Source organism: Falco cherrug, chromosome Z (genome assembly GCF_023634085.1).
Source record: "Falco cherrug isolate bFalChe1 chromosome Z, bFalChe1.pri, whole genome shotgun sequence".
Lineage (NCBI taxonomy): Eukaryota > Metazoa > Chordata > Aves > Falconiformes > Falconidae > Falco > Falco cherrug.
The window spans coordinates 11,092,391-11,103,946 of record NC_073720.1 but is presented as its reverse complement, the minus strand read 5'-3'; the positions used below and the strand labels follow the sequence as shown (position 1 = coordinate 11,103,946).

At 55.3% G+C, this 11,556-nt stretch overlaps 1 protein-coding gene across 2 annotated transcripts; it reads left to right on the top strand.

Annotated features, from left to right (window-relative positions):
* Positions 1–1,064: 1,064 nt before the first annotated feature.
* On the top strand, positions 1,065–11,113 carry FANCG (FA complementation group G). Of its 2 annotated transcripts, XM_055699342.1 has the most exons (14): positions 1,065–1,191; positions 1,381–1,471; positions 2,975–3,106; positions 3,747–3,940; positions 4,627–4,780; positions 5,910–6,040; positions 6,407–6,553; positions 7,373–7,533; positions 7,775–7,841; positions 8,297–8,622; positions 8,762–8,817; positions 9,386–9,523; positions 10,401–10,533; positions 10,882–11,113. In XM_055699342.1, the coding sequence occupies exons 1-14, from the start codon at positions 1,105–1,107 to the stop codon at positions 10,997–10,999; spliced, it is 1,935 nt and encodes a 644-aa protein (XP_055555317.1). In that variant the 5' UTR covers positions 1,065–1,104; the 3' UTR covers positions 11,000–11,113. The 2 variants fall into 2 exon arrangements, with proteins under 2 accessions (XP_055555317.1, XP_055555318.1); XM_055699343.1 differs by lacking the exon at positions 10,882–11,113 and having other exon boundaries at positions 9,388–9,523; positions 10,401–10,538.
* The last annotated feature ends 443 nt before the right edge of the window (positions 11,114–11,556 follow it).

Sequence of the window (11,556 nt, the reverse complement as noted above, 5' to 3'; positions counted from 1 at the left end):
CGCACAGCCATTCTGAGGGATGGCATTGCTTCAGGGAGAGCACGGCTTGGTCTGTCTCCATTCCCACACCCAGTTCTCTGTCCTGTCTCTGTTCTTCCCTCAATGCTTCAGGCCGGTTATTTATGGCACAGCACAGTCACATTCTCAGTGCACACGTCTCGTCTTCCCCTTGGGAAGCAGCAGTGCCGAGGTGCGGGAGCTGGGCTGTGGAGCACTGCTGTCTTCTCTGAGCTCTAACTTGGCTCGCCACTTGGCTGGGAGTGAGATTGTTTTATTTTTTGTTATAAACCTCTCTGTGCCTCAATACCCTGTTTGGGAAAAAAACAAATATTGGGGATGGACCCAGTTTGGGAAAGCAATTTGGGAGCTCTGCATTGCAGTCTGGTGCTACACTTCCCTGGGTGTCTCTACATCTCTGCCTGTTAACGCTTTTGTTCCCATTCAACAGCTATACCTGGAAGGTGGGAGTGATGCTGGAGTCTCTGCTAGGAAGTAGAGCCTTTTTTCCTTAAAAAAAGACAACCCCCAAACAGGGAAGTTGGCAGCACTCATTCACCCAACAGCTACGTTCCTGGGCTGCCACGGTGGCCCTTGGCACCTCCGCTTGCAGGGCTGGGCTGTGGCTGACCTGGCGCGACGGGGGCTGCGCCGTGCCCGGTGCGTCGGAGGCAGCCTGGGAGGGGTCACTTCGTTATGAAATTACTAATTAATGAATCCTGGGACAGGGTATATTTGCTGTCAGGGTAGCGCGGGGCTCCGGGTGGCTGCAAAAGAGATATCTGCAAATAAAACAGTGAGATCCAAAGTGGACGGTGGTCGTTTCCTCCTTCGCACCCTCGGTGCGGGCCGCGGGCAGGCGAGACACCCGCCCAGACGCGGCCCGGGTTACCCCCCACGGCAGCCGGCGGCTTCGCCTATCGCCGAAGTTTGGCCGTGCTCGGCCGCCACCTTTTTGGCGGGACAGCGGCTGGCCACGCCCTCTCCACGCTTGGCTGTTGCCTTGGCGACCGCCGTATCCGCTCCGTCCTGCCGGCCAATCGCGGCGGCGGGCGCCGGCCAATCGGCGGGCAGGCGGGAGGGACGGCGGGGCGGGCGGCGGGCGCCATGAAGCGGCGGCGCGGGCTGTCCCCGGAGCCGGGCTGCCTGCGGGCCTGGGCCGCCGAGAACCGGGCCCGGGCCGAGCGCTGGCGGGTGCGGCCCATCTCCCCTCCCTCGGCCTCGGGGCTGCCTCTGCGGGGCCGCGCCGCCTCCGCTGGCGGTAGCCGCGGGAACGCTGCCGCCTGGCGTTAGGCCGCGGCCTGCCCGTCGGCCGCGGCGCGGGGTGGGGGAGCGGTGTCGGGGCCCGGTGGTCAGGCCGGCGGGTGAATGTCTCCTTTGTAGGCGGCGTGGAGCGCGGGGCACGGCGAAACGGCGGCGCAGGAGGTGCGGCAGCAGCGGGCTGGCTTCGGGCAGCTGCTCCGGAGGATGCGGGGTGAGTGGCGGCGCCGTCGCCAGAGGCCGCCCTGCCCCGGGCCTTGCTGTCGTCTCTAAAATACCGGTCCGTTCCCAGTGTGCCGACAAGCCAGTCTTACATGCTGGGACGGGTGTGAGTTGTTCTTACAGAGTTGCGCAAGTCTGGGTGCTAGCAAACAGCGTAGGGCAATCAAAGTTACAAATATCGCTGCGAAATCCTATCGCGCTTTCCCTGCCCGGAGGGTGGGTCCAGAATGATGATTTGCTACACACTTACATAGCCATTACCTAACTTGCCTTACTACTACACATGCTTCCTGAGAAAGGGTCTCTTGGTGGGCCTAGATCTTTCCCTTAGAGCAGGGGTCCTCAAACTACGGCCCGCGGGCAGGATACGGACCCCCCAGGGTCCTCAATCCGCCCCCCCCCCCCCCCCCCCCCCCCCCGCTGGGGCTTGGGGGGGAAACCAAGCAGCCGCAGATGACTGCCTGCCACTTCATCCGCGTGCCAGCCCCCTGTTTAAACAGTTTGAGGACCCCTGCCTTAGAGGGTGTGACTTTTAGTATCACTGTAAGGCTAGTTGATTTCTAGGGCAAGGCTAAAAACCGTAACAGCTGACTAATCAGAATGTAACACAAACTTAGTCTAAGCATGTGTGATTTGCGTCATGAAGATAGGATGTTCTTTGTTTTGTCTCTCCCAAAGCTGACTCCCTTGATTAGAAGTCCCTTTATTCGTCATTCTTGACGACTCTACAAGGTCAGCTTGACCTAAACTCTGTGCACATATGATTAAGCACTAAATCACAGTTCAAGAATTTGGGAGTTTTTAGTCAACTTTGCCATCACCCTCTGTCCCACTGCTGTCTTGGACCCAAAGCAGGTGGGCACAGAAGCACCATTTCCTGAGCACTGGTGTTTACCTGGCTGCAGCTCTGGTAGCACAGTGCTGGAAGCAAACTTTGGAACGGAGGAGGGTGAAATGTTCCCCGCTGCCCTAAACTGAACTGGGCTTCCAAAGGGATTATGACCCAGCCCCAACCTCTAGCTAATCTTGCTGGGCTATATGGGCAGAGCTGTGGGGTTTCTGGAAAAAGAGAGACAACCTTTGTCCTAGGAAACTGGAGAAGGGGCTCTCTGCCACAATTGTGGTATAAAGGAAGCCTGATGCAAGGGAGGGGAAGAGAGATGCAGTGTGGGACTTCTGTGCAAAAGGATGGATGTGTGTTGGAAGAGGGTAGGCTATTGATGCTCTTTTGGGAGAGCTGAAAAATCTCAGTCCTGGAGGACTGCAGCACCTGCATAGCTGGGGAATGGATGTCCAAAGCACCTGGAGAGGTGACACCTGCTGTCTCTCTTCATACTGCAGTCCCCAGGCTATTAAACCTCACCACAACAACAAAAGAAATTACTTGCCAGGGCACTTCTCTTGTCACAGAGGTGGGTCATGACACCTTAGCATGGATAGTTGCTGGTTTTTTCCTAGCCAGCTCAATTTCTTGTTTGGTTGGTTGTGATCACAGGGCTGCCGGCTGCCCTCCCCACCCTGCCTCTGGAGCTTACCGTCCTCTGCAACTCCCTGCTTTTTACTGTGGGAGCTTCTGAGTCTGCCATCAAAGGAGAAGCAGAAGGAATACGCCAGGGGCTCCTCAGGGGTAAGGAGGTCATTCTCTGTACAAGGCTCCTTGGGTCGATGGTAGCATTCTCTCCTCTTGGGAGGTGTGCTGGGGGTGGGGGTGTCTGTGAGCAGGGAAGCCTGGCTTTGTGGGAAGCGCAGGACATGGGGTAGCTTGTGGCCAGGGACAATGTGCAGCTGCCTGGCTGCCTACCTGCTGCTCCTTGCAGGGATGGGCCAGAGGTTTTAAGGAAAATGAGAGTTTTTGAGGCGTGAGGTGCCAAGTCTCTAGTAAAGTTTCAATGACAGTAGAAAACTGGTGTTTTCTGTAATTATGGTGTGCTGGCTTCAAAGAAAACACACCAAAACAGGCTGCAGGTCAGACAGGGATCTGCAGTGTTGGCACATGCTTGCCCAGGGGCAGATGGCCTCAGGAGGACTGGCAGAGCTGGAGTAGTAGCTCTGAACTGCATGTTGTCTCCTGAGCATGCTGCTGTTAACTCCACTGTCTGAGAGCTTGGTTTCCAGGCTACTGAGGCTGGGACAGCACTGTAACCCCCTTCCATCCCTTATTACAAGGAGCTCGTGCTTGCCTGAGACTTTCAATCTCCCTCTTGGGAGGGCGTCTGTTAGAGGGCACCAACTTGTTGTCTCATGGTTTTTTTGTTTTGTTTTTTCAGTTCTGGAGGCTTGTGGGGCCTGTGGCCAGGACCTTAGCACTGAGGAGCTGTGGCAGAAAGTGCTGCAGGAGGTAACCGTGAAGGAGCTGCAGGCACCTCTGCAACATCTGAGGGCCCTGCAAGCAGCATGGTGGCTGGCAGCCAGCCGCCTGGGAAGCGTTGCTGGCCTCTTCAGGCTCCTGAGCAACACTGAGGTAACTGGGCACAGGCGGATGCTGCAGAGCTCACAGATACCTGCACCGGAGTATGTGCAGATATAAATACCTACAGGTTTGGTAAAGGAGGCAGAACTGACATAAATACTGTGTTTGTCATAAACCCTACTCTTTAAAACATTGCTGTGACATTTGGAAACCTGAACCCATCAGTGCTGCCCAGACAGTGTAAGTAACCCTCTCTCTGGCATCCCAGCATAGCCTTGTGGCCCTGAGTGTGTTAATGAGTCCCAGGATATCTCCTGCCTGTCCAGGCCCTGGACCTCAAGGTGGGAGACAGGAGATTTGGGCAGGCTGGAAGGGGGCTGCAGGTAGACTTGCAGCCTCTGCAAGCAGTGCGATGCAGAGGAACCTTCTGTGCTGGTTGTGAGGCTGGTGAGGCATCACAGTTTTTCAAATGCCCTCCAACAGCACTTGGATCTGTCTTGCCAGGAGCCCCTCGAGGTGCATCTGGCTCTGAGGTGGGGAGGTGCTGCCCTGGGCTAGGCAGGAATCACTGTGGTGAGGGGATTGTAGTTGAAGTGAGGGGGTGGTAGGACATTGCTCCCCAGCATAGAGAGCACTGTCAAAGTGTTTGGTGGGAGCTCCGTTTCCTTATGCCCTGGGGTCAGTGTTTCCTGTTTCCTTTCAGCATTCCCTGCTCTCTCTGCTCTCTGTGTTTACAGGACCCAGGAAGAGCTCACTGCAGCAAGGACGAGAACAAACTCCTCTCTCTGCTTAAGGCATGGCAAGCACCTACTGAGGGGGCCTCCCTGCCCCTTGTACAGAGCACCAGGCACTTGAAAGAGATCCTCTGCACCGCAGTGGCCTTCTTGCAAGGTTTGTGTAGAGGAGGTGCTCATGCCAGGACAGCCTCCCACTGCGCTCCTGTCCTAGGACCCGCTCTCCCTGCCCTTATCCTGGTTTCTCTCCCCAAGCAAGCCATCCCTTGGGCTTTTCTGGGTTGTTCCTTTGGAAGAGAGTCTGGGCTGAGCTTCTGGGTGTCAGCTTTGCTGTTTAGTATTCAAAGAGCTTCTCTGCTTTTTCCTCAGCTAAGCCTTTCTTCACTGTCACAGGGTTCCTCTGCCTGCCTGTGGCTTTAGGTGGGTGTCTGGGCTCTGCAGTGATTTTGTATGAAGTGGAAGGCTGGCAGGGGACTTATGAGGATTTTCCTTTCTTCTTTCTGTCTTCTGGCACCTGCCTTGTTGCAAGCACATTGTTCCTGTCAAATGACAGAGCTGCAAGAGCCACCAAAGCTGTTACGCAGCTTTGTAACAGGTGATTGATCTTATCCAGCTCGTGGTTTTCCCTTGGTGACTGTCCTAACAACCCCAGCAGTGCTGGGTGAAGCCAGCACTGCCTCACTGTGCTCAGGCTGACACGGGGGCCTTCCTGCAAGGAGGGAGGGTGGGAGCTCCTGCCCACAGACCTTTCAAAAACCTTTAGGGTGGCAATAGTACTTCCAGCAGGGAGGTGGCAGATGTGAATGTGAAGTAGGCATGTGAGAGCAGCCTCAAACAGAAGCCTGAAAAAGCAAATACCATTCATAATAAATATTCGTGTATTAATATCCTAAAGCGTCCTGCTGGGAAATAGCCTAAAGGTGATGGAAAAAGTCTTTCTGAGAGTCTGTGTGTGTTTCCCCATCTGCACCATCACCACTGTGGATGAATGTGCAGGTGGACCTTCCCAGCACCTACCTCTGTCCTTGTTCTGGGCCAAGGCAGGCATTTTGGTATCTGGGTTTGGAAATTGCTGTTATTTCTGGTGGACGTTTCCATAGCGTGACTTGTTCTCTTGCAACACCATCAAACCAAAGATGGCAGCTTGGCACCGTCCTGCTCTGCATTGCTGGGTGTGAAAGGGATTGGATGGGTACCTATGACATTGGGAAGAAAAGGGCATGTATGCTTGCTTGGGGAAGGGTGGGAAGGGGAGCCACAGAGCTGAGATTTTGGGTCTGTCCTAGGGCTGCAGGAGCTGGAGGCTGGGAACTTCACCACTGCCCTCTCCCTCCTTCAGGAGGCTGCAGGAGGATTCTGCTCCAAGAGAGTCCTGGCCCAGATCTATACCTGTCTCGGCTGCTGTGCTCAACGAATGGTAACGGCTGTCAGCGGGGAGGGGGGAAACACAGCCTAGAGCAGGGTGGGGAGGCTCAGGCTGATGTCTTACACTGCCTCTGTGTGGTCCTAGGGTGCTGCAGAAAGGTAAAGTCTTGAGAAGAAGTTGCCCTTGTGGCCCCAGCCTCCTTGGACAGCTGCAAAATCCAGGGAGGGATTTTGGCTGAGTGCAAATGGTTGCTGCAGAGAAGCTCTAAAGCAGCCTGAGGAGCGCTGCCTTTGGCTAAAGCGCTGCCCTTGCTTAGTGGGGATCACTGGGGAAGCAGAGCAGGGATCTGGATCCCACCAAACAGTAAAGAAGTCAGCAAGATGCCCTTGCAACATATACCTTTTCCCATCTAACTAGGGCAAGCCTCAAACAGCCCTTCAGCACCTGAAACGGGCCCTCCAGGTAGACTTCCAGTGCCTTCCCGCCCTGTCCCACGCGGCAGAGGTGTACCATGAGCTGGGGGAGACCGACGTGGAGCTGCAGGCCCTGGCTCTGCTCTATGAGGTTTGTCTGCTTCCTGTACTGGGTTATTTTTGCCCATAAGAGCCTGCACAAAGCTTTAAGCAGGCTCCTGCCTTCTGAGGGGCTGTTTGACCCTGGAGGGCTCCCCAGAATAGACCATAGCAATCCAGCCATGGTGGTGCCTTCAAGCAGTGGGCAGGAAGGAGCCCATAAAGATCTAGAATTCCTGCTCAGCACCTGGCAGTTGGATGTGGCAAGACCTTTGGGTCTGAGTTCATGTTTTTGGTGGCTTGGGAGAAGAGGTTATGCTCTCAGGTCAGAAGCTATCAGTCTTTCAATAAAGTATCTAACAGTAAAGAGGCCTTTAAAGGGCAGATTGTGGCTGTGAGGGGGTGTGCATTAGCCATAGCAACCTTAGTCTGCCTGGGATGAGCAGGTCACAGTGGTAGACACCAGGTTAGCTTGTCAGCTGTTTGAAATCTGTAAGACAAACTCAGCTGTGGAGAGGGGTCTGTAGTTACAAATGGCCTGAAATCTGGTCTAACTAGGTCTGTGGCTGCAATTGGAGATGGCACTCCAGGCAGCTCGGAGAACACTGAAATAAAAACCTCAAGTGATCTGGGTGATCTTGCAAATCTCCTGATGGTGGGTGGAGATCAAAAGTCTGCCTGTCCCTGTGTGGTCCCGGTTGCTTTTCCTGGAAGTGGCTGTGCTGTAGCAAGTGAGAACAGCATAGCTGTGCTTATGAAGTGCAGTGCCTTGTCTTGGCGCATCTCCAGGTGCCGGAAATGGCCAGTGGTTGCAGCTGCTTGGGACTTGGCCTGCGTTGTGTTGACCATATTTTCTGTTCCTGTTTCACAGGCTCTGGAAAAAAACCCTCCAGCAGCTGCTTCCTGTAGTCCGTATTTCCTAATCAGAATAGAGCTTCTGGTCCACACACCAATACTAGCTTCTCTCCTTTGCCATCGCCATCCCTCTGAAGTGAAGTACCTGCTGGCACAGCGGTGTCTCCAGGAAGGGAGGTAACAGTGCCTCTGGTCTGCTTGCAACATGCTGCTTGTTTGGGCTTTGCCATTTTCTCTGTGCTCCTGGAAATCGTGCAGTTCAGCTGCTGTTGTAGGTCTGCTCAAAGCAAGGGTATCATGATCAGAGCGAGTGTGTTGCAGGCAGAGTCTATAGGCTGGTGATCCAGGTTCTGTCTGGCTGCTGGAACTTCTTGGGGTCCCTCTGCTCCTTCCACCACATGTCCTGTCCCTGTTGCAGGGTGGCTGATGCAGTGGAACATTACCTGGATTTTTTGGCTCTGCTTCAGGAGGGGCTGCAGCAGCAGGTAGGTGTCCTGGTGGAGAGCTCCCTTGGTGACTTGGTAGATGAGGTTTGGATCCCTGTGCAAAGGCCTGGGCCCAGGTGTCACCCCTGGACTCTTAAGTTTCAGTGTCTAGTTTGAGATGTGAAGGACGGGAGGTGGGGGCTGGCACCTCTGACCTGTGGCATGGGTGCCCTTGGATTCACACCAGAGACCAAGTGGTGGAGAAACAGCTTCCCCTTCCCTGTGGGGAGCAGCTGTCGGCCTGGCTTTGGATGTCCTTCACTTCAAGAATAGGGATCTGCTGCCTTGATTATACTTCAGTGTCTGCCTCCTCTGACAGGCTCCAGTGTCTGTGGGAGTGGGTATGAGCTTTGCTGGGCAGCAGCTCCCGGTTCCCAGTAAGTGTGGAGTCATTCTGCTTGGCTGGGTGCTCTGCAGTTCTGTATCTGAGCACTGATATCACTTTTGTTCACCAGGTGCCCTTAAATAGTAGCTCAGCTCTGCCCAGGATCCCCGTGGTGTTCCTGGAAGCAGCATCTGCCTTGGAGCAGGCTGGGAGGCATGAGGACGCCATAACTGTGTGTGAGGAGGTCATCAGCCGGACAACTCGCCTCATCCTACGGGTGTTTCAAGTGAAGGAACCAGAGTGCCCATCGCCAGGGGCAGGGCTGACAGGTGGCCTCCTGTCCCAGAAGAAGGAGAGTCTCTGCTGCCTTGCCTGGAGAGCAGCTGGATACCTGCACCAGGGCTGGGCGTGGGCCAAAATGGGCAAGAGCAAGGAGGCAATAACGCAATTCAGCAGGTGACAGCGTCACTGGGAGAAGAGGCCTCCCCAGCAGGCAGCAACAGCTGGCAGGGTGCAGGCGCTGGCCTGACAACTTGCAGCTGGCTTCTCAGCCCAGTAGTGGTACCATGAAGCTCCTTTGTCCTCCCACCCACAGGTGCCTTGGCGATCTCTGTCGAGTCCAGCTTTGTGGGTTTGGTGTGGAACCAGCAGGTAGGACGCTGCACAGCTGGGAGCTGTGTGGGGCTTGGCTGGGTTGGGATCCATGAGCTTGGCAGGAGCAAGGTGCCAGGCCCAGTGTCACCTGTGGCAGGAGGCACTTGTCCCATGTGTGCTGAGCTCAGTGGCACACTGGAGCCTCTGAAGAGACTGGGTTGATTGGAGCAGGGTTTGACCTCGGCTCTGCCTCCTTCCCAGCCTTCTAGGTTACAGTTAAATGGGCTGTGAACTGGGAAGCTTCTCCAATCCAGATTTCAGAGAAGGGATCTGTACCAGCTGTGTAGGTGGGCAGCCAAAGGCCAGGCTGCTGCCCAGGTCACTGTTCACCACAGCTATGTAATGTACCAATGTAAGGGCCGTCTTCACGTGCCCCCAGCCACCTCCTGGCCTCTTCTGGCCTGGCGGAGAGGCTGAGCTCTGCCACTGGTGGTTTGTGGAGCTGGAAGATGAGCAGCCCAAGTAAATTGCCTGTCCTGACTGCTAACCTGGCTCAGCCTGCTGGAACAAGGGAGGGAATGTCTGGAGAATGCTGTCTCCAGGTGTGTGTGTCTTTCTGTGCCAGAGGATCCCCTGCCAGAAGTGGAGGTGCTCCAGAAGATCAGGTTTCTCTCTCTCACTGGGCGAGGTATGCAGTTCCTGGAGCTGGGGAGGCACAAGGAAGCCTTGTTGGATTTCCAGCACGGCTTGCAGATCTCACCAGGTAAGAGGGTCATTCTGGTGAGGAACAGAAGCGATTTTCCAGTAATTTGTCCTAGGCTGCTTTGCTGCCTTCAGCAGAAAGGCCTTATGCTTTAGACCACACTTACCTGTATGTCAGGGACTACAGTAAGGCTACTAGTGATATTACATACTTGAGATGCTTCTCTGGGGCCTGGTCAGCTCACTGCCCTGGAGAAGCAGACCAAAACTGTTGTCAGAGGAGTGTATCATAACCCTGCCCTGCTTGGAAATCTCTCTTCTTCCTGCCCAAACCCTAGCTTGGCACAGCCAGCTTTCTCCCAGACAGGGTCTGCTTTCCCAAAACAGAGGAGCTGGAGTCTGGCTTTATCCTAGGAAGCAGCACATCCATGCCTAGCAGTCTACAGGCCAAGTGCAGAGGCCTGTTGGGGAGAGGGGAGCAGAACGGGGAGCTGTACATGTTCTAAGCACAGCTGAGGCATGGTTAGTGCTGCTCCCAGGGGTGACCTGCCCTGTTTAGTGTTCCAGCTGTGCTGACATGCTGCAGGGCTGTGAGCTTCACCAGGATCTACCAAACCTGCCGGTCCCAGTCCTGACTGAGGCTCCACACCTTTCAGGGTGCAGACCTGCCTGCAAGGAAAACCCTAACCTGTGTCCAAACAGAGGTGTGGCTGGCTGTGCTGCAGGGCTAATGCCATCTGCCTTGGCTGCCAGCCCCAGAGTTAATTAGAGCCAGTGATGCAACCAGGATGGTCTCCTCCCCATTATGACACCTCTCCTCATGCTCACATCCCTCCTCTGGCTTCTAAGCTTCTTTTGCAACACCCTGCAAACCACAGCAGTGCTTAGGACCTGCTCCTCCTCTGCTAAGGGCTGAAATTCCCCTTTGTGTCTTGCAGGTGACCCAACTGCTGCCTCTTACCTGGTGCAGACCTTGTGGAAACTGAACCGAAAGCAGGAGGCGGCTGCTCGCTGGCAGAAGTCGTCCCACAGCCCCCCTGGAGAGGATGGGCAGCAGGAAGGGCAGAGAAGGTGTGTAGGGGGAAGGGGGGGGGGATCTCAACTGGCCACGTGAGAGCTCCAGCAGCACAGCCTGTTTAAAACTGCGTGGATGGTTTAGCGCAGCTCCTGCTAGCCTGCACCCACAGCTCAGATGCAGGGGGAAGTTTCTCAGACACATTGCTGTGGGAGAAACCATGGGCTGTGGCTCTGCGGGGACTCCCCAGAGCACAAAAGAGCTGACATGTGCCAAATGGGAGCGCAGAGGCTAGGGGCAGAGCTGGGGGGCTCTGCACAGCGCACAGGGAGCGAACTTCCTCGTCAGAGCATGGCAAGGGAATGCTGCAGTCCTTGCTGCAGCAACGCTGCCTTCTCTTTCAGACCCTTCCCTTTGTACCTGGTTTCGTGTCTGAAGCAGACGATGTTCCCACACAGTGAATCTCTTGCTAGAAGCATACAGGATTACCTGGAGACTACGAGCCAGGACCCCCTGAGCTAACCCAATCTCACCATCTTCACCTGCTGAAGTCTCCCTGCACAAGCTGGCCTGAAGCCTTTAAGGACTGCTCTAAGACTCACAATCACTCTTGAATAAAGCTTGATTTCCAAAGTACTGAAATGTAATATATCTTCTTTTCTAATAAAAACCTTGGCTCTGTGCCCTTTTTTCAGGAGCAGACCTTTGAAGTCATGGCCTTGATGCTGCCTGGTGCTGCTGCGAGCCTGTGGGCTATGCTGTGGGAGATCACAGGCAGAGGCAGCCTCATCGCCTGTGCAGCTGTGCGCGGTGGGGCTGGCTGTGCTCCGGGCTCCAGGGAGGTGGTGGCAGAGCAGACAGCCTCATGAAGGAAGGGGCTGTCAGATCATCTGTCCTACTTGTGCTCTGTATACTGGCTTCATACTCGGCATACTTTGGAGCCCAGAGACGTGGTTTGCGCTGAAGCGCGCAGCGCTGAGGACTGAATTCCAGTGTGCTGCATGAGCCAGGAATGGTGGCAGGGTCCAGGCTTGTGCCTGCCTGTCCTCGGCATCCCTGGGGGTCTGTGCCCACCGCAC